This window comes from Vidua macroura, chromosome 15, assembly GCF_024509145.1.
Source record: "Vidua macroura isolate BioBank_ID:100142 chromosome 15, ASM2450914v1, whole genome shotgun sequence".
Taxonomy (NCBI): domain Eukaryota; kingdom Metazoa; phylum Chordata; class Aves; order Passeriformes; family Viduidae; genus Vidua; species Vidua macroura.
This window is the reverse complement of record NC_071585.1, coordinates 17,744,785-17,769,282: the sequence shown is the minus strand read 5'-3', so window position 1 is coordinate 17,769,282 and position 24,498 is coordinate 17,744,785. Positions and strand designations below refer to the sequence as shown.

At 48.4% G+C, this 24,498-nt stretch overlaps 1 protein-coding gene across 5 annotated transcripts; it reads left to right on the top strand.

Moving 5' to 3' along the window:
• Window positions 1–558: 558 nt before the first annotated feature.
• Window positions 559–21,847, top strand: FBXO38 (F-box protein 38). 5 transcript variants are annotated; one of them, XM_053990828.1, is made up of 22 exons: window positions 559–648; window positions 2,720–2,855; window positions 3,775–3,908; window positions 4,982–5,145; window positions 5,483–5,648; window positions 5,981–6,118; window positions 6,394–6,531; window positions 6,882–6,975; window positions 7,238–7,368; window positions 7,631–7,801; window positions 8,043–8,185; window positions 9,039–9,255; window positions 9,959–10,078; window positions 10,763–10,942; window positions 12,173–12,862; window positions 14,519–14,619; window positions 14,787–14,889; window positions 15,824–15,990; window positions 17,099–17,244; window positions 18,573–18,676; window positions 18,892–19,005; window positions 19,952–21,847. In XM_053990828.1, the coding sequence occupies exons 2-22, from the start codon at window positions 2,734–2,736 to the stop codon at window positions 20,128–20,130; spliced, it is 3,522 nt and encodes a 1,173-aa protein (XP_053846803.1). In that variant the 5' UTR covers window positions 559–648; window positions 2,720–2,733; the 3' UTR covers window positions 20,131–21,847. The 5 variants fall into 5 exon arrangements, with proteins under 5 accessions (XP_053846803.1, XP_053846806.1, XP_053846804.1 ...); XM_053990831.1 differs by having other exon boundaries at window positions 583–648; window positions 2,717–2,855; XM_053990829.1 differs by lacking the exon at window positions 559–648 and adding an exon at window positions 815–1,078.
• Window positions 21,848–24,498: the final 2,651 nt, after the last annotated feature.

Sequence of the window (24,498 nt, the reverse complement as noted above, 5' to 3'; positions counted from 1 at the left end):
CCCTCAGAGCCCCCAGAGCCCTCAGAGCCCTCAGAGCCCTCAGCGCCTTCAGAGCCTTCAGCGCCCTCAGAGCCCTCAGCGCCCTCAGAGCCCTCAGAGCCCTCAGAGCCCTCAGAGCCCTCAGAGCCCTCAGAGCCCTCAGCGCCTTCAGAGCCCTCAGAGCCCTCAGAGCCCCCAGAGCCCTCAGAGCCCTCAGAGCCCCCAGAGCTTTCAGAGCCCTCAGAGCCCTCAGAGCCCCCAGAGCTTTCAGAGCCCTCAGAGCCCTCAGAGCCTTCAGCGCCCTCAGAGCCCTCAGCGCCCTCAGAGCCCTCAGAGCCCTCAGAGCCCCCAGAGCTTTCAGAGCCCTCAGAGCCCTCAGAGCCTTCAGCGCCCTCAGCGCCCTCAGAGCCTTCAGCGCCCTCAGAGCCCTCAGCGCCTTCAGAGCCCTCAGCGCCCTCAGAGCCTTCAGAGCCCTCAGCGCTCTCAGAGCCCTCAGCGCCCTCAGCGCCACAGCCGGGGCGGGGCCGGAAGCGCGGCCGGAAGCGGAAGCGGCCGCGCGGCGCCGGAGGCGGAAGCGGCGGCGCTGGCGGAAGGGGCCGCGCAGGAAGCGGGGCCGGGGCTGCCCCGCGGCCACAACCGGGGCGAGGGCGGCGAGGGGAGCCAGGGCAGGTGAGGGGCAGCGAGCGCCAGGGGAGGGCAGCGAGGGTCCGGGCACGGGGACGCGGCCGGCTCGGCCCCCGGGGAGGCGGAGGCCGCCGCCGGCTCCCGGCCCCGCGGGCTCGGGCCGGCCCCGCTGTCACAGGCCCCGAGGGAGTGAGCGGCGGTGACGGGGCTATGGGGAAACCTGGTTTTCCTTCGCTTATCTCGGCACAAATCGCCGCGTCCTGGCGTTTTCCCCCGCTCCGGGAGCGCCCCTCTGTACCGGCGCTTGCCAGGCCGGCTCTCGCTGCTCTCGCCGCGTTTTTCCTCATTTTTCGCTGCTGCGGAGTCTCCTCATGGTTCTTTAAGCTTTTGGAGGTCCGTGGGGTGTTTACTCATCAAGAGTAGAGCACGTCGAGTTGTTGTTTCGTGCGGCGTTCGCTGTCGGGATTAAACTGAGGTGGGGGCCGCGAAATCCCGTTTGCTCTGTTGAATGCACAAAGCTTTTCCTGCTCTGGAGATTCGTCTTTTATTTTCAAATGGGGTCGGCTCGCTGGTGTAGAATGAGGCGTTATTCTGCGCTCAGAATAACCCCAGGAGGAGCTTTTACTGTGCAGAAAGTGCAGACTCATGGAGACAAATCCTTCTTTTCCCCCTTCCATGGCAGGAGCGGGTTGTGCTGGTCTCGTTTGTGTCTTGCAGGATTTTTGCTGCTTTGGTTGTTAATGTTTTCGTTTCTCTTGCCTTCTGCTGTTCCCTTTCCTGCTGGATTGTTCCCAGCATGTGGCTGTGCCAGCCTGGAGGGTTTTAGGTTGTGTTGCAGCCCTCTGTTCAAATTGAGTTATCCCAGGTGACTGGGGGTTGATGTTTTCCCGGGAATTCAGTCTATAAATAGTTAATTTTGGGCTTTCCGAGGTCGATCACCCCAAACTGAGCCCTTCCAGCCTGCCCCAAAAAGAACAACAAGCTCAGGGCCTTCACTTCTGGCTGGAGAATTCCCCAGTGCAGAGGAGCAGAGATCCATTCAAACCATAAATCCAGGGGGGATTTCTCGTTTGGATATCCCCCTTTAAAATGAAACAGTGGCAACATGCAGTTAGGAACTTAAATGCACCCAAAATGTGTGGAACCACATGTTTTGCCATAATTACATCACAGTGAAGCTGTCACTATTTCAAATTTTGCCATCACGGGGAGGCTGCAATGGAGGCCTTGCTGAAATCTGCCTTTTTTTTTTTACTCAATCCAGTTTTTTTACCCTTTGTTTCTCCTCAATCCACTGAAATTTGGCATCCAGCCTGTTAAACCCAGGCTCACTGGGCTGCTGATGCTTTGCCCTCCTCAGTCTTGTTCTTGTGTTAGAATAAAACAAATCTTAGCCGGGTCTTAGTCATGAAAGGATCTCTCAGCATCTGGAGAAGGTGATTTTCTGTTGGCATGGAGTTAATCTTTCTTTCAGTTGCTTGTTTGTTGCTTCTCATGGTAATTGTGGGTGTTTTTCCACGAAGCATTGGAACCCCAGGGTGCTGCAGGGTGGAGGGCAGAGCTGGGGAGGGAGCAGAGGATCCTCCACGCTGCTTCCAGTGACTCCCAGTTCTCCTGTGCCTTTGAGCTGGAACTCAGCAACCTGAATATTTTTCTTTTCTCCACCTTCAAGGGGAGCTGGTTTGAGGTGCTTTTCATGGGGCATTTTTTTGAGAGTCATCAGCAGGAGCCTCTTTTTTTCCAAAAACAAAAAGAAATCATTTTTCCTGCCAGACAGACTTTGAACTTTTATTTTGCACTGGAACGTTGTGGTTGGTGCTGAGCTGGTGATCTCTGCACAGCTTCCCTGTGACTGCCTTGATCTCAGGGTGGCATCTCTGAAGGTTTTTTTATTCATAAAAAGAACTGATCTCTGGTTAAACCTGGGTTCAGCCAGGTTTTAACTCCCTCAGTTGAGAGGGTTTGTCTGATAATCCTCAGGTTTTGTCTGAGCCCTTCTGTCTAATCAAAGCACACCTTGTTTTTTGCAGCTTCACTGCTGTTCCCCCTCTGCTGAGTCCCTTCTGTGTTTCAGTTGCCTGAATTTCATGACTCTGTGCCCCTTTCCTCCCAGCAGAGCTCGCAGCAGAGATGGGGCCCCGGCGGAAAACTGTGAGAGCAGTGAGCAGGGAAGGGGCAGAGTCTACCAAAGCTGAGGAGCCAAAAGATTACATGAACCAACTCTCTCATGAAGTGCTTTGCCACATCTTTAGGTGAGCAGCCTGGCAGAAATCAGTTTAGTGCTTCTTATTTTAGAGTTCTTTATTTTTCTCTCCAATTTCACCTGTTTGTGACACAGCGAACAGTGGACGTACCACGAGTGGAGTGGTGGATAAAAAGGGATGACAAATGGTTTTTTTCAGTCTCCAAAATTCATTTGGAAACTGAAAATTAATTTATGTGAGTGTCATGAATGTTAGAATGAAGAAGAAATAAGTAAGTGATTTAATTCTGTTATAAATACTGATTTTAGAGCAGAAATAGACTTTTGGGTAGGGCACAGTGGAGGTAACTCTTTGGGAATTGCTGCATGTGCAGAAGGGATCTGGGATGAGGATGTGACCTCCCCTGCAGCAAAGTCCTTCTCCCAGATGTTCACTCAGCCCTATTATCCAAAACATAAGGCCTCACCCACAAGTTCTTGGAAAACAGCAGCTCTCCAAAATATTTGGAAATTGAGCTCGCAGTATGTGCTAGAAAAAGAAAGTAACTTAATCAAACCTGTTGAGGCAAATGGCTTGGCCAGCAGGGATTGGGTTGGTTTACATTAACTTTAAGGAAGAAATCCTTCCCTGGGAGGGTGGGCAGGCCCTGGCACAGGGTGCCCAGAGCAGCCGTGGGTGCCCCTGGATCCCTGGCAGTGCCCAAGGCCAGGCTGGATGGGCTTTAAGGTCCCTTCCAAGCCAAACATTGAGTGATTCTATGACAGGCCAGAGAACCAAGTCATGAGTGCATTTAATATTCCATTTGTGTGACTGTTCCATATTCAGTGTCAGAGGCTGCTGAGTCACTGCTCGGCAAAACTCCGTGTGAGCGAGCGTCCTGCCCTGTGAGAGAGGCCCCAGTGCTGCAGCCAGGCTGTGCTTTGGGACAGCTGGAGGCTGCAGCAGGGGCTGTTTCTGCTGTCCCCAGGTACCTGCCCTTGCAGGACATCATGTGCATGGAGTGCCTGTCGCGGAAGCTGAAGGAGGCGGTGACGCTGTACCTGCGCGTGGTCAAGGTGGTGGATCTGTGTGCGGGGCGTTGGTGGGAGTACATGCCCACAGGTGAGCTGCTCCCTGCCACCCACCTCTGCACAACAAACCTGCACTTGCTTGGCTCTTCCCTTCCTTTGCCTGGCTGCCTTGGGGAATGGCTTGCCAAGTCCCTGTCTGCGTGTAAATACGAATTTGGCGTGTTGCTGTATTAGGTCATAGGTTGGTGACTTGATGATCTCAAAGGTCTTTTCCAAGCCAGTTCATTCTGTGGTTCTGTGACTGGCAGTGCTCTGTAGGCACCTGTCAATACAATCTGGGTTTGATTGTTGGAAGGGCGTTTATCCAGGGGTTATGCCATGCATGCCCTGGCATGGTTATGCCAGGGTTTCTGCTGCATGCAGGCAGCAAAAAATACGATGGAGTGAGAGAGCAACTCATCTGCCAGCACTTAACAATGTAAGGATAAGTTTTGATGTCACACCTCGAGTCACCTGCAGATCAATAGATAAATACCAGGATTTCAGTTGGGTTTAAATTGCACTGCTGAGATTTGGTGGGGAACACAGCTAAAATGAGGGAATTCTGAAAATGAGAGGGTTTGCAAATTGAGATTGACTGTGGCTCATATTAAGCAGGTGTTTAGACCTAACCTAAAATTGGTGTAAGTACAAGTAACTTAGCCAGTTAAAATCCTTTTTATATGCTGTCTTTCACTAGAATAAAATAGACCTTTGCTTTAAGAAACCATCCTGTTTCTGTGAGATGTGTGAGCTGTGGTGAATAGTGAACTGAAATAAAGGATCCAGCTGGGTTTTTTTTTTAGCCATGGAGTTGATAAATGGAATTCCAGGAAAAATAGACCCACAAAGCTTCCTGTGAGGAGGGAGAGAGCACAGTGAACCCTGCCACGCAGCTCCTCTGAAGGAAAACAGTAGCAAACCTGCGAAATTCAAGGCAGAGGAGTATTTAGGTCATGATTTCTAGAATGTGGAAGTAAAAGAAAAGCTATTGCTTCACCAAGTGCTTCTTTTCAACATCGCAGAACTTGTACTGCCACATAAAGAGAGAAGTGTGTTTGGCTTTCCCTTCAGAGCCGAGTGTCTGCTGCCACACCAATACCAAATGTGTTGTTGTTGTCTTAGGTTTCACTGATTCCAGCTTCCTAACGCTGCTGAGGAAGATGCCAGACATTGAACAACTTTATGGTCTTCATCCCAGGTATCTGGAAAGGCGCCGAGTCCGTGGCCACGAAGCTTTCAGCATTCCTGGAGTTTTAGAGGCTTTGCAGGCCTGTCCAAATTTGCTGGTGAGTGGCTGGACTTGGGAGAGAACCGATTTCAGCACTGTTAAAAATTGTGCCAGGGACTTGGTGCTTCCAGGGCTTTGGTTTAGGCCTGGCTGCACAGGGAGGAGTTAATTGTGACCCTGCTTGCTGATGACAACTATTTTTAGTTGCACCACTGGGAATCCCAGGTGCTCCTAAGCCCAGCAAGGAATTAAAGCTCTGATCCCTCTGCTTTTAATCAGACAAGTCTTGCTAGAAATGAAAAGTGAAATAACGTTGCATTCTGTAGTTTACATGGTTAAGAGGATGTTGTTGTTGAACTGGTGTTAGAGCATTTGCTTTGCTTCCTTTTATCCAGGGTGTTGAGACCTCTCATTTAGAGCTGGTGGAAGCTATTTGGACATACATGCCCCAAGTCCACATTTTAGGGAAGTTTCGTAATCGTAATGGTGCTTTTCCAATTCCTCCTGAGAACAAGCTGAAAATTCCTATAGGAGCTAAAATTCAGACTTTGCACTTAGTAGGTGAGTGTGGTCATGGTGAAGTAGTTGGCTTCAACACAGGTGGATTTAAAGGCTTTGAAACTCTGCAGATTTCTAATTCTTTGGAGGAGAGGGAGTTTGGGCTGTGGCATCTTGGAGATCTTAGTTGGATATTTGATAGCAGGTGCAGAGGGCAAGTTCTAAAGAATTATTGACAAACCAAGGTGAAGAACTTGTGTTTCAAGTGTTCACAGCTTTGCTCACTTGCCACAAAGCACAGAAAAGCTTCCTTTTGAAAGCCAGGAATTTGTCATGCAGCGGGGTAGTTTAAAGCTTGTTTAAAATGTTTGTTTGTTTTGTTTATGTATTATTAGGGGTGAATGTCCCTGAGATTCCTTGTATCCCAATGCTGAGGCACCTTTATTTGAAGTGGGTGAGACTCACCAAACCACAGCCTTTTAAAGATTTCCTTTGTATCAGCTTACGTGCTTTTGTCATGAGGAACTGTGCTGGTAAGAGGGATTCTTCCTGTCTGAAGGGGATGGTAGAGCATGGAGGAAATCTGGTTCTGTTAAAGTCTTGGAATTCCACATTCTGAGAGCAGCCCTTGTTTGATTTGTGGTGTTGGACAGAAATCTCTCCCTGTCCTGTCCCTTTCTTGGTGCTGTGTGGTTCTGTTGACTTCCTGCTCTAGAGGGATTTGTGTGGATGTGTTTTAGTTCTTCCATGGGATAATTCAGGGAGAAGTGAACAATCTGCTCTGTCTTTCTGACCTTGTTGTGTGCAGGACCCACAAACTCTCTGAAGTATGTTCCCCTGGTGACCGGCCTGGCTTCTGCCAGGAATCTGGAGCACTTGGAACTGGTCCGTGTTCCATTTCTTGGAGGACTTATCCAGCACGTGGTAGAAGACAGCTGGAGATCCGGTGGGAAACTCCTAATCCCTCATACCTAAATAAAAATAAACAAATTAATTAAAGCTTTAGCAAATTCTGGGAGGGGGTTGTCTGTAGCATATTCTTTTTTGAGCTTGTTTGGAGCTATGGTCATAGAGCTAAACATGCTCTATATTGGCTATAATTTTGATATTCTGACTGCAGTTAACTCTTAATGAGTTACATTTGTTGATGAGCAGAAGCAGGATTGGAGGAGTTGGGTACAAACATTTGTTTTTTTGATTTGCTGAAAAAGGTCAGGACAACAGTGGTGAAAATGTGTAAGGCTGAGGGCTGTGATGTGGGGCTGAAGTGTAAGAAGGGTGTTCTTTATTTGCCAGGTGGTTTTAGGAATTTGCACACTATAGTTCTGGGAGCTTGCAAGAATGCACTTGAAGTGGATCTTGGCTACCTCATCATAACTGCTGCACGAAGGTACCTCCCTTCTGATCTCTCTTGGCCTCCCCTTTTTCAAAATAAATGTCTTAGAAATGACATCCAAGAACCAGAACGACCATCAGAGTTTAAGGAATACGCATACAAACTTTGCATAACAGGAGTGTTCTGTGATTAAAATAACTGCAAATACCCTCTGACTCCTGCCAGATTCTCTGTTTTACTAGAACAGGGCACCTTCTTGAGTGTTTTCTGTGTTTTGGCCTGAATTTTGATAGGAGCAATTCTGAATTCCCTGCAGGTTGCACGAAGTGCGGATCCAGCCTTCCTTGACCAAAGATGGTGTTTTTTCTGCTTTGAAGATGGCTGAACTGGAATTCCCACAGTTTGAAACTCTTCACCTAGGCTACGTTGATGAGTTTTTACTACAGTGTATGACACTTTTTTATATCCATAAAAAACCATAAGGATTACAGAAATGGCTGTGTTTTCCATCATGTGCTCAGTGATTAATAAGAATATTAATGTTGCATGTATTTAGGCTGCTGATCTCAAACAGCCAAATCTGATTTTCCTCCCTCCCTGAAACTGGGAAGGCTGAGCTTTATTAAAGGAATGATCTGATCAGTAAGGAGTTAGAAAGTCCTGCTATAAAAGGCAAATTTACTGCTGTGTCTGCTCCTCTCTTTTATAGGTAAAATGACGAGTACGGACTTGGTGAGGTACGGCTTGGCTGATGTGGTTGAAAACCCAGGAATTATTACAGATATTGGTATGAAAGCTGTAAATGAAGTTTTTTCTTTCATCAAGTATCTGGTCATTTACAACTGCCCACATCTACATAACCCAAATAATTGGATCACAGGTATTGCACACCTTTGAAATTTCAGAGCTATTATATGAATTTCTGTGCTAAACCAGAATTTCTCTGCTCTAGTTCTTGTTCTGTTGTTAGCAAGTACAGTAGATGATGCTTGCTTTGGGGCCATGGTGATGCTGGGAGCAGGATGGAGATCCAGAGGATGCTGCTCTCAGATCTGAAAAGGGGGTGATAAACAAGGAGTGAGGTGGGAATCCCTCAGGAAAGGCCTCTCTTGTGTTCCCAGACCACTCGAGGTGGACCCGCCTGGTTGACCTGACCCTGGTGAGATGCCATGCCATCAAGCTGGACTCTTTCAGTCAGTTCATCGAGTTACTGCCAAGCTTGGAGTTCATTTCTCTGGACCAGATGTTTAGAGAGCCTCCAAAGGTAAATTCCAGGGAATGGTTTGGCTTTTTCTCATTGCCAGGCTTTTTACTTGTTTCCATTCCATTGGCAATCCAGCGTGCTCCCGGTGCTGTGCATTCTTCTCAAAGCTGTCATTAATTGCAGAGATTGGTAATCAATGACTTTGGTTTGTAGTTGCTTTTAGCATGATATGCTGGGGGAAATGGTGCTGCTTCTGCAAGTGGGAGCAGTGGCAGGGGATGAACGTATGACCAGAAAATAAAACTCATTGATTCTATCAAAAGTAAAACTCACTCATTCTCTCAAGGTCTCTGCTGATATTTCACTGTGCTGCTGCTTTTTGTATTGTTTTTCCCTCTTAGGCCTCTCTTTGCAATACTAAGAGATTTCTATGATTTTTTTTGCTGGGTGAAATGGGGGTAGTATTTCCCTTTTGAAGTGCTTTCAGAGCTTAGGAATTTTATTTCTTCATGTTGTCTCCTCCCACACTGTAACACAAATCCTTGGTAAGCTGGCAGGCAATGGAAAGTGTAAAACCTGCTTCTTTTGGCCATTAATGGTACCTCGTGTGCTGGGAAGACCCTGATCTGCTGTTTGCATTCATGTCATCATCCCACAGCAAATTAATAGATTAATGCAATTAATAGATTAAAATGAAGTGCTCTGAGGACTTTCCCTTTCATTAGGAGTTGAACAGTGTAAGTTCTGGGTTGCCAGTATGAAGATGGACCTCTGCAATCAGGATATCTGAGGGACAGTTGCCCTGTTAGTGTTGTGTTCTCCCAGACAGTTCCAGCAGAGTGGTTTTCCTTTAGGGAGTGTTGAGATAACGAGTCCATGTTTTCAAATCTGGATTTCTGCTCTTCGTTTCCAGGGCTGTGCTCGTGTGGGCCTAAGTGCAGGCACAGGAATCGGGGTCTCCTCTGCCCTGGTGAGCAATCAGAACTCCAACAATGACAATGACAACAACAACAACCACCAGAACAACAACAACAACCCCAACATCCACCACAACAACCACCAGCACCCCAACGAGGAGAACGAGCTGCGCCAGGAGGGCCCCGCTGAGGAGCAGCAGATTGGGGCTGAGGGTAATCCTGGGGCAGCTTTTGGGGGGTTTGCAGCTGAGGAGAATCCTGGGGCAGCTTTTGGGGGTGGTTACAGCTGAGGAGAATCCTGGGGCAGCTTTTGGGGGGTTTGCAGCTGAAGGGAATCCTGGGGCAGCTTTTGGGGGGTTTGCAGCTGAGGAGAATCCTGGGAGAACTTTTGGGGGGTTTGCAGTTGAGGGGAATCCTGGGGCAGCTTTTGGGGGGTTTGCAGCTGAGGAGAATCTTGGGAGAACTTTTGGGGAGTTTGCAGCTGAGGGGAATCTTGGGAGAACTTTTGGGGAGTTTGCAGCTGAGGAGACTCCTGGGAGAACTTTTGGGGGGTTTGCAGCTGAGGGGAATCCTGGCAGAACTTTTGGGGAGTTTGCAGCTGAGGAGAATCCTGGGGCAGCTTTTGGGGGGGGTTTATTTGCATTCCCACTCACAAAGGCTCCTGGTGAAGGTAGGAATCTACACTGAAAGCTTGTTGCTTTTTCAGCTCCTGGTGGGGAGCTTTAATCTGAGTGAACTAAGCCCCAAAAGTTAGGCTGGGCTTTGGCTACAGAGAGGTGGAACAAATCTGTGAGGTACTTTGTGAAAGCCAGAGGCTCACCAAAGGAATCAAGGCAGTTTTTATTTATTTCCTGTGGGTGTCTGAGGGCTCTGTTTGTTCCGTTTCCTGTTCCTGACCTCCTGTTGCCCTTTGCAGCCCTGAATGAGATGGAGGAGGTGGCACAGGAGGAAGGAGAGGCTGCTGGCCAGGGCCAGGACGAGCTGCCAGCTCCCAGCCAGGCTGTTGTTCCCATGGAGGTGGATGAGGAGCAAGCAGGTAACTGGGTTTGGGAAGAAATCACCTCTTGGTGTCTCCCTGAGGGATTCATTTTCCACTGTAAGTCTGGTTTTGGATGTTTTGCTTCAGCAAGGTTGTCTGGTTTGAATAATTATGTTAGCACAGCTTAGTTCTGTGAAGGAATTTATTTTTCTGTTACAGCCCAGAGCTTTCTTTGCATATGCAGGGAAATACCTTGACCTGAAAGCCTGACTTTTGTGCTCAGTATAATAAAAGTCAGAAGGCCTGAATGAACTTGGCCTCTTGTGGTGTTCATGGCCTTAGTTCTTTCACTGCAGCACTTGGGTTGTTTCTGCTTTTTCTCAAGCCAGCACAACCTGTTCCAGTGTTAATTTAATTTGTAGTAGTGACACAAGGCAGTCTTGATTTTTTTTATTGGCACTTTTTGCTGAACAATATCATTTTCTACTGAATATCCCAACAACATGAAGAAACACTCCATTGTGACACTCCTCCCCTTCCAAACCAGAATGTTTTAATGCTGAAATGCAGTAATTTGCTCTTCTCCCATTTAGATTTGAATGAGGAACCCACAGAATGGGTGGCTAAATTGACTCAAATTAATTCCTTACCAGTTTTTCAAGCAGTGCCAAAAGTTTTTCAGCCCTTTAATCCATGAAATGGATTAATTTTTACATGAAATGCTGATATTCTCCTTCTCAGGACCAAGTGGAATTCAACCTGTTGTAAAAGCAGCTCCTATTACCATCCATGATTCAGACAGTGAGGATGAGGAGGAGAACATGGGCACTTCCAGAGCCTGCATCTCCAGCAGCATTGCACAGAGTTACTCAGATGGGGAAGAGAAGAGCAGGGATCCAGTGGAAACCAGAGAACCTTCAGGTGTGCAACATTCCTTCTTAAGCTTCAGTCTTTCCATGTGGTTCAGGTTCATTTCCAGCTTGGTTTGGAATGTAGAATGAAGGTGGAAGGACATATTTGAGCTCCAGTCACAGGTCCTGTACAGAAACACAGATAGTGGTGCTGCACTGATCAGAAACCTGCAGCTCCTCTTTGGGATTCCCAAGTGGACAGAATTTATCAAGCCTGTGAGCCCACAGTGTGGATGTCAGTTCTGGTTTCAGGGAGGAAAGAATCTCTGTTTGGAGAGAGTTTGCATCAATTTTTATACTGCCAATATCTGGGATTTGGGGCGTGGGGTAGTGTAATGAGCTGAGAGGATTAATACAGACATCAGCAGGAATTTCCCCATGGAAAGGGTGTTCAGGCCCTGGAACTGCCCAGGGAGGGTTGGATCCCCATCCCTGGAGTGTCCCAGGAAGGGCTGGAGGTGGCACTCGGTGCTCTGGGCTGGGGACACGGTGGGGATGGGGCAGAGCTGGGACTCCATGGGCTGGGAGGGCTTTTCCAACCTCAGTGGGATCAAGTTCTGTTATGATTTGTGGGATTTTTTATTCACCTGTGAGCTGAGCCTGCTGTTACTGCTGGCAGCACTGCCCAGACCCAGGAGGGGGAGCTGGGGGTTGCTGCTGAAACGTGAACTTCAATCCTGTCTCTGTTCCTGTTTGATTCCTCAGATGTATTCCTCATATTTAAGAAAACAGAAGCCTCTCTAGATTGGATATTAGAAAAAAATCCCTCCCTGGGAGGGTGGGCAGGCCCTGGCACAGAGCAGCTGTGGCTGCCCCTGGATCCCTGGCAGTGCCCAAGGCCAGGCTGGACACTGGGGCTGGGAACAGCCTGGGACAGTGGGGGGTGTCCCTGCCATGGCAGGGGTGGCACTGGATGAGCTTTAAGGTCCTTCCAACCCAAACTATTCCATATTCTTTGATTCTGTTATCTGTGTGTCTTTCATATTGCTGTGCCTGTGTGAGCAGTGAGCTGCTCTGGACAATCTGGCAGATTTGTGTGGCAAACCCTCCAGCACATCACTCCAAAAATAGCTGCAAGACATTACAAAGATGCAGCAACAGCTACACATACTAATAATTCCCATTCCTGGGGAGATTGTCATTGGCCTCTGGGCTGCCCTGTGTTTTCAGTGGCCTTCACAGAGCAGCACTCAGGTTTATTTGAGGTTTCTCATTGCTGTGCCTCCCTTCACTCCCGCAGTGAGCGGCAAAGGCAAGACTCCCCTGCGGAAGAGATGCAGCACCAGCCACGGGGGCCAGGCCAAGCAGTTCCCTGTGGAGGAGAGCAGCTGTGAGAAGGGCTGCCAGGTGACCAGTGAGCAGATCAAAGCTGACATGAAAGCAGCCAGTGACATGCCCGAGAGGAGCAAGAGCAAGGATTCCTACGGCAGCTGCAGCAACGCCCCGGGATCCACGGCAACTTCCAGCTCCTGCAGTGCTGCTTCCCCCAGCCCTGACTGTGCCCAGGCAGCCCAGAGCCACTCTGCTGGCACCAGCCCAGCAGCTGGAGAGGAGTCCAGGCAGTGTGGCTGCTCTCCCTGCAGGAGGGATGGCTGCAGCGAGAGGGAGCCCGAGGAGAGCTCCGTTTGCTCCCGCTGCTCCTCCAAGGCGCAGCACAGGACGAGCGGGGGGTGGGATGGGGAGAGCCCCTCCACCAGTGGGGCCTGCAGGGACGGGCCAGACTTTGCACTTAGGACACTGCCAGACTGCAGTGGGGCTGCAGGAGAGCCTGGGGATGACAGGACTAGTGGGAGTGCCTGTGGGGCTGGCAGCCAGGAGCAGAGCACGCAGCCCCCGGGCTGGGAGCTGGACTGCAAGGAGGAGTATCCACGGAGACCCCTGACCAGGGCCAGGAGCAGGCTGTCCCACGTGCCTCTGGTGTCAGAGCCAGGTAGGACTCACACCCGGAGTAACGGCTGAGTACAGGCAGTGCTGCCACGAGACAGCTCTGAGCAACTGCAGCTCCCCCAGGAGCTCTGATGTGCAGCTTGATAGTCAGGGATTTAAACCTGAGTGCTTTGAAAGGGTCAGAGCTCGATGGAGCAGAGGTGCCATCACCAGGGAAATCAGGTTTTTCTGAAAGTGCCACTGACTTTTTGCTCCACGCAGCCCTTTCTGTGTTCTCCATGCATTCTAACCAGTATTTGCTTTACTCCATTGAAAAGCAAATGCAATTTTTTGGTACTCTTGCCTGCCTGTGGAGGCTGTGATTCATTGAAACAGAAGTTGTCTCTCCATTAAAATCCTCCCTGCAAAGGCAGCAGCTACACTTAGATCTGAACAAGAAGGCAAAGGTTATAAGTGGTGCTTTATCAACCAGTGAAGTCATAATTACAATTGAGCCAGGCTTTTGGACCTGCATTGGGTTCTGCTTCCAAGTGTTTGAGGCAGGATGATGAAACTTATTGAAAATTGTCCTTGTATTAAACACCTTCATGTTTCACATGATTGTTTTGTTCATCTGACATAAAATAAAACCCCTGAAGGGCTGGAATGAAGGGAGAAAACAACAGATGTGAGAGGGGAACTTGCTCTTTCTTTCAAATATACTTGGTTTCCAGAATAATCATCTTAGTGTGGCACAACCTCATATATCCAGGATTCTTTGCTGGGAATATCTGGCAGGTAAAATGAAACTGAAAGATGAAATGTGCTGCTTACACAGCTGTGAGTGTTGGAGGTAGGGAAGATTGAGGGCAAATTCCTGCCTCTGTTAACATGGAATGATTCAAACACTTCATATCCTGGTGTATTTTTTATTTAGTGTTCCTAAGTGTTAACAAAACCTAAATCACCTCAGATGTTCTGCGGGTAGATGCAGCTCAGTTTTCCAGAAGAGATCTTGCTAATAAATTTAAAATGTCTGGTTTCTACCTTAGGACCAGTAATTAATTTGGGGATCTTTGTGCACATGCCATATGTTTTAATAAAGACAGCTTAGTTTTAGTAAAATCATTTCTCATTTTGATCTGTTAATGATAGGAAATTAATTCTAGGGCATTTTTCCCCTCTTCCTGTTGGAAATAATACTTGTGGTGATTATTTTTTTTTCAAAGACTCATCTGTTAAATCAAGCAGGAATTTGAGGTCCCTGGTGGAGCTTAGGAACATTAAAGGATTTAATACCTGGGCATCCTTTGCAATATTAGGAAAAACTTAGTGACAGTTACAAAGAACAGATTTTCCAGGAGTTTGAGGTAATCTATTTGAGGTAATTTAAACATTAAAGCTATTTTAGGTCTTGTATTTGTCAAGGATGTTCTGTTTCCTGCAGAGATTCAAATGTAACCTAACCATGAATCTTTTCTTTTCCTGGCTCCACATCTTTCTGTGGTGTAGGTTCAGCATTCCTGGGTTTTCATCTATAAAGATATTTATTGGGAATAATTCTGAGCACCAAGCTGACAGTGGGGTTTGAGCAAGCAGAGATTTGTTCTGAAGCCAGGCAGGTGTTTGGATTTACCTGTGTGGGAAAAGTTGTCATGGGCTGTTCTCAGCTGTCCTGACATGGAGCAGAGGGAAGATTTTGCCATGTTTTTGTTTCCAGAAGTAGCAAAGCCAAAGCCAAGGCAAACCACCAAGAGGAAAAGGACAGCTGACAAATCCACCAGTACCAGTGACCCCGTGATTGAGGATGATCATGTTCAGGTAGGGGCTTTTCCTGCAGCTTTATCACCATAAACACCTGTTGGGAACTGAAGCTATATTATATTAATTCATATCTTCCTGTATCTTGTAAAATTCCATTTATTTTTCATTCATTTTTACACTTTCTTCACTTTCTTTTTTTTTTTCTTTTTTTTTTTTTTTCCCAGGTACTGACTTTGAAATCCAAAAACCTCGTAGGAATCACATTGACCAACTGTGGAATAACAGATTTGGTGCTGAAAGACTGCCCCAAAATGATGTTCATCCATGGTATGTGGTTCATGTCAGGGCTGCCTCCTCCCTCTGGCACTATTGGAAATTCCAGAAAGAATTCAAGTCAGGCCACTGCTCATTTTGTATTCATCAGCTGCATTGCTGATGAATTAGAACTCCAAATATTGCTGCTTCCCACTCTGAATGGCTCTTATAACAGCTTTAATAAAGATTAATATCTGAAAATCAACAGCTGAAATGATCTGACAATTAGGGAGATGAGATGTTTATTGAAGAGTGGTAATACAGTAATTAGAAGTTGATGAAATGAGTTTGAGTACCTTGTTTTTCTCTCATTTCTTCATTCTCCCATAGTTTTTTTTAGCTGACAGGATGATACTTTTGCTCCTTGACGTGATAAAAATCTGTTTTCAGTGCTGGCACTTAGCTTGCATTAGTTTCACATGCCAGGGTGTGACTGCTCCTGGATTGGGTCATTTATTGTTTCCTGCACCATCCAAATGAAGACTTTTTCTTCTGACATCAGATCTGTGTACTTAGCAGAAATAAAGGAATTATTTCTTTTTTCCAGAATACTTAGAACACACATTGATTTTGAAGGAAATCTGGATTACATGAGCAATGTTGCTAGAAAGGAAACATTTTTTATTTTCTATTGTGTGGCTTCCCAATCCTCTGTGTTTGAGCTGATTTTGGAAGTTGTGGCAGTCCACAGACCATTTCAGTGAAAGGAAACAGAGGGAGGAAAAGGTTATTAGATGAAACTTGACATGGCCTTTTAAAAGGCCACTTCTGGCAGGATCACAGCTGAAAAGTTTGATGATAATATGGAGAAAATGAAGAGCTGGCCTATATCTGATATACTTACATAATCTTTTGGAACTTACATTGCTTGTTTGCCTTCTTTTGAACCTGCCAGCCTTGAAATTCTCTGACAGGAGGCTCCTGAGGTATTTATTTCCTTTTCTAGCTACAAGGTGCCGTGTGTTGAAACACCTGAAGGTGGAAAATGCCCCCGTTGTGAATCGCTTTGACTACGCCCAGTGCAAGAAGCTGAACATGGATCAGGTCCTGGATCAGATCCTCAGGATGCCCCCAGAGAGGAACAGGATCATTTACCTTCGTCCCATGCAGCAGGTACAGAGCCAGCCTGCATTCCCTGGGAGCACACCAGGAGCTCTGCCTGGGGCTTTGCAGCTGGGGCAGGAAATGTTCCAACAGCACAACTCTGAAATTTGGTCCTTTAAAGCCCAGCAGGGCTTTTATTGCAGAATCTGCTACTTGGATTTTAAGATACTCTGCTAGATTAAATATTAACATTCACTATCTCCAGTATTCATTGCATTAGAGGATATTGTAAACTGCACTCTTAAAGGTGCAGAGCTTCATACCCAGCATAAACAGAACAGATGACTGGGGATACAAGCATCATAGACAGCTGCACTGAGTTCATTTCAAACTGAATAACTCAGACTGTGGGAACCTGGGTGCTCCTCATAGCTGTGTGTGAGCAGAGCATGGCACAGGGATCTGAAACCCCTGAGCCATGTCCTGTTAGACTGAGGAACAGCAGAGTTTGGGGTGCTGAAGGCTCCATCCTCTCCTGATGCTGGAGTGTTGTAGGACACTGGTGGGACTGGGAGCCACCCTCTCCTCCCCCAGGCTGTGTAGGAGCTGGAAGCAGGGACATTTAGGGACTTGTTTAAATCATCTGATGAGCATTTAGGAGGGCTTCATTTAAGATCTGCAAGGTTGGGAATGTTTGATTTTATCCCTCTCTGGTGCTGCTCCTCTCCTGCTTTCCTGTCTTGGCTTGCCAACAAGGGAAGGTTGATTGTACATAAAATCCATAAAACCAGCTTTGCTTTGAAACCACATCTGTTAAAGGACAGTGATAAAAATACTAGGTGGGAATAAAACCCCAAATCACCGATCCCCTCCTTGTAACAAAAATTCTGAGGAATTAATGTACTTTTAGACCATTCTGTAATTTTATGGAGTTTATTTCCACATTAGAGCTGGGAAGGACATCAGAAATTAGACATTTCCCATCCAATTCCAGTACTTGAGAGGATAAATTGGAAAAGCTGCACTGGGGAGCTTTCACTCCCCTCAGTCCTGTATTTATTTGTGTTGTTAAAATTCTCCCCCATTGCTGCATTTTGTGGGCATTTGGTCAATACCTGTTTGCTCTGTGTGCAGCCCCATCCCAGTGTTTGTGGTGCTCACAAGTCTTTGTCCCCAGGTGGACACGCTGACTCTGGAGCAGAAGATCTTCAGTGGCCCCTACCCCTACCACATCTGCATCATCCACGAGTTCAGCAACCCCCCCAACGTGCGCAACAAGGTGCGGGTGCGGAGCTGGATGGACACCATAGCCAACATCAACCAGTGAGTACTGCCCACAGCCAGGCAGCCCTGACCCACAGCCAGGCAGCCCTGACCCACAGCCAGGCAGCCCTGACCCACAGCCAGGCAGCCCTGACCTTCCCTGGGCAGCCCTGACCCACAGCCAGGCAGCCCTGACCTTCCCTGGGCAGCCCTGACCTTCCCTGGGCAGCCCTGACCCTCCCTGGGCAGCCCTGACCCTCCCTGAGCAGCCCTGACCCTCCCTGGGCAGTCCTGACCCACAGCCAGGCAGTCCTGACCCACAGCCAGGCAGCCCTGACCTTCCCTGGGCAGCCCTGACCTTCCCTGGGCAGCCCTGACCCACAGCCAGGCCTCCCTGACCCACAGCCAGGCCTCCCTGACCCACAGCCAGGCCTCCCTGACCCTCCCTGGGCAGCCCTGACCCACAGCCAGGCCTCCCTGACCCTCCCTGGGCAGCCCTGACCCACAGCCAGGCCTCCCTGACCCTCCCTGGGCAGCCCTGACCCACAGCCAGGGAGCCCTGACCCTCCCTGGGCAGCCCTGACCCTCCCTGGGCATCCCTGACCCACAGCCAGGCATCCCTGACCCTCCCTGGGCATCCCTGACCCTCCCTGGGCATCCCTGACCCACAGCCAGGCAGCCCTGACCCTCCCCGGGCCTCCCTGACCCTCCCTGGGCATCCCTGACCCTCTCCAGGGAGCATTTGCCCTCCAGGGACTCTGCCAAGGTGTCCTGGAGCAGCTGCAGCTCCAGACGTGCTCTATTCTGTCACCCAAATTTAAAAAAAAAAAAAAAAAAAAATCCATTTGGTTACTACTGAAGGTTGAATTCTGGGTGGTGCAGTGTAAATCCAGTGTCGAGATGCATTTAATAGAAAACAGATTGTAAACCCACATGGAAAATCCTATAAATTCTCCAGCAAATCCTATAAATTCTCCAGTAATAACTATCACATTCATCCAGCAGTAATGCAGTTGCACATTGAAGTTGTTGGAATAGTTGGGAAATGTCTTCAAAGCTGAAAACAAATCATTTTTAAAAGAGTGTTTTGCTTCAAGAAATAGTGCTGGTTTCTGTGGAGGGTGATGTTCAGTCAGTATCAGCTCCTGGAAATTCCCAGCAGCAGGGAATTGTGGATCTCATCCAGCAGTTCTAAACCTGTCCCTGTTGGCTGTGGTTGCTCTCCAGAGTGGAGGGATGGGGGCTGAGTTGCTGTGAGGGTCTTGGGGCAGTTTTTCCATGGATTCAGGCTCACAAAAGGGAAGGTTGTGTATTAGGATTTCTCCTTTGCTTTTTCTCCCTCCCACCTCCCCATTTCCTGGCTGTGACCTCTCCCTCCTTCTCCCCAGAGAGCTGATTAAATACGAGTTCTTCCCTGAGGCCACCAGGACTGAGGAGGACCTGAAGAAATACCCCAAGTACCCCTGGGGCAGAGACATCTACACCCTGGAAGGTGAGAGTTTGTGGGGAGCTGAGGGCTCCTGCTGAGAGAATCAGCTCTGCATCCTTTCCAGAGACCTGGAGACCATTCCTTGTGGGCAAAGAGGGGAAACAGCTCAGTGGGGGAACAGAGTGAGGAGATGCTTTGTGCTGATCAGTGCTTTGAAGGGTGCTGGTGCTGCAGGGGTGGTGTTTTCCTCTCTGGCTCCTCACCTGTCCCTCTCCCAGGCATTGTGGATGGTGCTCCTTACTCCATGATCACTGACTTCCCCTGGCTGAGGTCCCTGAGGACAGCAGAGCCCAACAGCTACGCCAGATACGACTTTGAGGACGATGAGAGGAGTGAGTAACCTGCTTGGCTTCTTTGGCAATGCCTCCCTTTCTTTCTCAGTTTTCTGCTCCCCAGGCTGCTTTTGGTAGATCTGTTGTTAAGGTGGGCTGGAGAGAAGTGAGAAAGCTCACAGAAATTTGATATAAAAGTTAAAAACTGGACTTGGAAACTCTGGCATGGAGATGAGGTGGGTTAGAATTTATTGCAGATGTGGCTCTTTTATTGAGCTTGTCTGCTAAGATATGATGGCAGGCAGTGCCTGGGGCTCAATTAAAAACCTTGCTTGCTAGCAGAGAAAAATAATGTTCTTCCATTACTTAATTAGGAACATCCTGGTTAAAAATACCTCTACCTTCGTTAGAGGTATTTTTAATTGATTCTAGTTTGGATATTCTTACCCAGCTCCAGTTTAGGAATCTCAAGAGGATGAGGAAGAGATTTTTTGTTTTGGCTATACCTTTCTCTGGTTTTATTTTTTAATTTCTTTTTAAAATTTTATTTTGGACGGATGTAATTTAATTTTATTTTAGCTTGGCTTGATGCCTGCAGTTCAATATGAGGTCTGAATTACCAAACAATTGATAAGTATTTAAGAGTCAGGATGTTCAAAGAGTCGTGGTGTTAAAGCCATGAAAATTCAGGAGAGCGCTGCTGCTTTATCCTTAATTGCAGTTGTTTATAAAACATTTAAGTGATGGATAACCTGGAATTATGTCAGAGAGGCCTCAGGGAGAGGCTTTCTGATGCTCTGGGATTCATCCCACTGCCACACATCTGGATTTAGGCACTGGAGCTGTGGAAAGCTCTGAGGAAGGCAGGAGAGAACATTCCTTAAACGCAGCCGGTCAAGGGAGGCTTTTCCTCTTTGCCTCTTTTGCCAAGTCTGAACGCAGAACCAGCCTGGCTGGGGAATGCTTTTGGCAGAAACATCCCCTTTTCCTTGCTCTCTTTGCCCAGCCACCATCTACGCCCCGAGGAGGAAGGGGCAGCTCTCAGCTGACATCTGCATGGAGACCATCGGCGAGGAGATCTCGGAGCTGCGCCAGGTCAGGAAGGGCGTGTTCCAGAGGGTCGTGGCCATCTTCATCCACTACTGTGATGTCAATGGGGAGCCCGTGGAGGATGACTACATCTGAGGGGTGCCCCCAGCCTGCCCTCCCTCCCTCCCTCCCTTCCCCTGGCACTGCTGGCCAAGAAAAAGCAGGATTTTTTCCAAATGCAAAGCATTTCCCACCAAGGCGCCCTCGGCTCTCCCCGTGGCCAGGAGGATGTAGTTAAATGTAAAGTGGAAAGTACAAATTGTAAACTAAGAGTTGTACATAGAGGAAACAAAAAAAAAAAAAAAACACAAAAAACAAACAAAACTTCCTAATACTGAGACTTTATTTCATATGTTTATACAATTTAATTTAAGTTCCATTTTAATGAAGGCCAATAATTAGGAAAGGGGAAGAAGATTTGAACTTTTCAACCCATACAATTCATAGCAGTATTTTTTTCCTTATAAACAACAATTCCATTTGCTGTGTTCAAAAGAGTCATCAGAGTCTCTTTTAATCTGTGCCTTTTTCTTGAGCATTTAAGAGTCCAGTCTGAGTAAACCTGTTGAGCACAATCTTGGTGTCTTGTGTGCATTTTTGGAAGGGTCAGAATATTCTCCAGCTGTTGCAAAGAAGGCCAGAAGCAGAAAAAAAAAAAAACCAACCAGAAGTAGAGAATTTGGTGATCTGTGGTAGTTTCTAGAGATATTCAACCCATTTTTTGGGGGGGGGAAAGGAAGCCCCCATGTTTAGCACCTTGGAAACAGAACGTTCTCAAGCATTTTGTACTGTCAGATTTCATTTTCATGGTGTATTTGACTCTGTACTATGGAAATCAAGCTGCTGACTGTTGGTTCCACCCTCTTGACCATAACTCTGCCCATTTGAGCTGGCTGGAAGCTGAGCTCTCCCTCCAGGCAGGCAGAGAAGGGGATGTGGGGCTGGGTTGTGCTCCCTCCTGAATGCACATTTTCCATCTGGTCAGTAAAAACTGCTGCTATTTGCCCCAAAACGTGTGTGTGTTGTGTATTGAAAGGTGCTCCCAGTGCCCACAGGTGTTTGGTGGGGATTTGCTGCCAGTGCAGGTGTAAAATGCACATTTTGCTGTTGCACTCACAGGGTGCCCAGGGCTGGCAGACCTTGCAGAGAGGCCAATTCCCAGCTCTGGCCTGGTCTCTCATCCATGCTTGTTTAAAATTGGTGGTACCAGCCTAGAAAATGACACTTCCTGAGGTAAAAGCTGTACAGTGTAGACCATTTTATCCAATTTTGCTCGTCATCCTGATGGTGATTTTCTGACTTTGGGGTAAATGTGGCTAATGGGGATTTCTGTGATGTTTAGCTCTGTAAAACTGAGGTGAAGCTGCTCCACACAGCAGAGGCAGTGTTGCTTTTCTCAGGCTCTCTGTGGGAATTCTTGGGATAATATGGAACTAGAAATAAGAGGGAGAGAATGGTGCCTAATGGGAGCATTTCCTCAGCCCTGCTCTGTGCTGACTGGAGGAGGAGCACTAAACAGCAGAGAATGTGAATGTTACTAAATTTGCTTTAATGCAGGATTGCAGTCAATGGTTTATTGTAACTCTTATATTTAATTAACCATAGATAATGTATTCAATGATAATTCAGCCAAAACAATTGTGACCCTTTCTAGAACTGTTTCAAGTCCTCTGAGTCATTGATTCTGTCAGATTTACCATTTTAGTCCAGAAAATGTTACTGAGTTTCTGCACCACATCTCCAGCTGGTATCTCCTCCCTGCAGCCTTTTGCAGAAGTATTTACACAAATAAAGTGTTTGTTTATATTCAGTATTTCTGGAAGCGACTGAACCTTGCAGTAATTTTGCCCTCTGAAATGTGACACCCATTTTACACCAGTGCCTGAATCCCCTGTGTCATCTCCTGAGGGCTGGGGGCAGGGAGGAGCTGGGATCTTCTGGGGATTTGATCTTTTGGCTCTGAGCTTCCTCCTCTCTCCATTTCGTGGCTGTTTTGGGCACTTTTATTCAATCACCACGGCAAGGGAGGGTTTCCCTGGCTCTGCCCAGCTCAGCTGTCCTTGCAGCATCCCAGATGTTTCTGTGCCAGGCTTCTCCTCCCTCCTGTGCCTGGTGTGTGGCAGGAGGAGCAGCTCTGTCCCTGCAGGTGAGGGGACAGTGATCCTGCTGCTCCTGCAGCACAGGAATTCCAGCTGGGCCTCTCAGCTCTGCTCTGCTGCTGTGGGGACAGGCTGGGATCCATCTCAGCCCCTGAAACCAGGGATGTTTGCACCTGGGTGCCACAGGGAGCTTGGCTGGAGTTCAAAGGCAGCCTGGGCAGCATTGAACCTGCAAGGTAAGGAAATGACAGAGGGAATGGGATTGCACCACCTCTGTGCCCTGGATGTGCCTCTGGGGAAAGCATCGAGCAGGAGTTTCTTCCCTGGGCCAGCTCTGACTCAGCAACACTGGGGAAGTGAAATCTCTGTGGGATTTTTGTCCCTCTGCAGGTGCACAGCCCCTCTTAGAGTCCCTGAGGAGAAATGAGCACCTCCAGGTCCAGTTCAGCTGGAAGAGGCAGCTGGTGGTGATTCCACTGGCTGGGAAGTGAGCCTGAGGTGACCTTGGCACTGCTTTTGCCACAGCTTCTGGAAGAGGATGCAGAGATCCCAGCTGGGAGAGGCTCAGGTGCCTGGGAAATGTCATCTAAATAGTACAGAAGGTAAACAGGGAAAGGCCAGAGTGTGTTTGGGCACAGCCTCGTGCTCACTGTGCTGGGGGTTGCTTTTCCCTCTCCTTTAGGAGGAGGGCAAAATCAGTGCTTGGGTTTCAAAAAGGAAAGGATTTTGGAAGTGTTTTTGCTTGAGGAGAAGCTGTAAGGGGTTGATGGAGACAGGAATTGTTGCCTTTGCTCCCTGTTCAGGGTGTGAGGATCCCCTTGCCCAGGATTTCCACTTTTGGTTCCCAGTTAAGCAATTCCAGTTTAACTCTTGGCAGGATGTGCCAGAGACACCTTGGCCCTGTGTGCACTGCACGTGGTAACAGGACAGCCAAACCAGGGCCCATCACCTGCAGAGCTCCCTTCAGCTCCTCTGCACTCCCTGGGTCTTGGCAGGAGATCAACTGGGCATTATTCTGGAAGATTTATACAAAAACTGGAAGAACTAAAAGCTTTGGTATGTTTTCATTGAGTCTGTGTTATTAATCCCCTACAGATTTCTTGCCTTTTGGCCTGGGAGTGCTCAGAGATGGCTCAGGAACTCAAATGTGGAGAAAAAGGGGATCCTAAACTGGGGAGGGGTACCCAGCTGCCAGGTACAGAATGGAAATGCTCTCCTTGGCTTCAGCACTCCCAGAGCTGGGTGGGAATGACTCAGTGCCTGTGTGGGCTGCCTGCTCCCAAACCAGCTCTTGGCTGGAGCTGCTCCCTGCTTTTCATCTCTGCTGGAACGAGCTGGACACGATCTGGGCCCCATTGGTTGGTTCTGGGCACGTTATTAAGTAAGGCTGACACAAAGAAGTGCCTTAAACACCTTCTGATTCTGCCTCCTCTTGCTGAGCGGGGCTGGTTGGGAGTGAATTCCATCCTGAAGCCACGATCTTGGGTGAGGTGAGCTTTAGGCTGAAGATACCTGTCAGTAATCCCTGAACTGAGAGGTGTTTGGAAATGCAAAACCAGCATTTATGTAGCTAAAACAGCCTTGCTGATTGTTCACAGAGCTCTGGAGCCCAGCAGGGGACAGGAGGAGCAGAGGAGGTAAAATCAAAGCCATTTTGAGTCAGAGGCAAGGTTAGCACCATTTACCTGTCAGCTCTGCAGGTTTTCAGTGACACATTCCCAATGTCCCTCCTCCCTGAAGTGTCCTTTGGTGGAACAGACACCCCTGGAGAAGCTGAGTTTGCCCAAAAAAGTGTCTCTGGAGCGAGGGATCCACACTGCTCCACATCCAGGTGACCCTGGGCTTTCATTTCTCACATGAATCTTGGATGGCTCTGATGCCATCAGCAGCTCCACAGGGACCTGGGAAACCTCCAGGTAAGGCCAGGACAAGGTGGGGGCTCCTGGACTGCAAATAAATCATAAATGAACAAATTCCTGTGAGTCAGGACCAGGGCAGGGACTGTCCCCTGTGCTGGCACTGCTGAGGGACCTCGAGGGGTGTCCAGCTCTGGACCCTCAGGCAGGAGGGACCTGCAGGGGCTGGAGCGTGCCCAGGGAAGGGAAAGGAGCTGGGAAGGGGCTGAGGGAGCTGGAAAGGGGCTCAGCCTGGAGAAAAGGAGGCTCAGGGGGGCCCTTCTGGCTCTGCACAACTCCCTGGGCAGTTCCAGGGCCTGAGCACCCTTTCCATGGGGAAATTCCTGCTGCTGCCCACCCTGAGCCTGCCCTGGCCCAGCCTGAGGCCGTTCCCTCTCCTCCTGTCCCTGTTCCCTGGGAGCAGAGCCTGACCCCCCTGGCTGTCCCCTCCTGGCAGGAGTTGTAGGAAA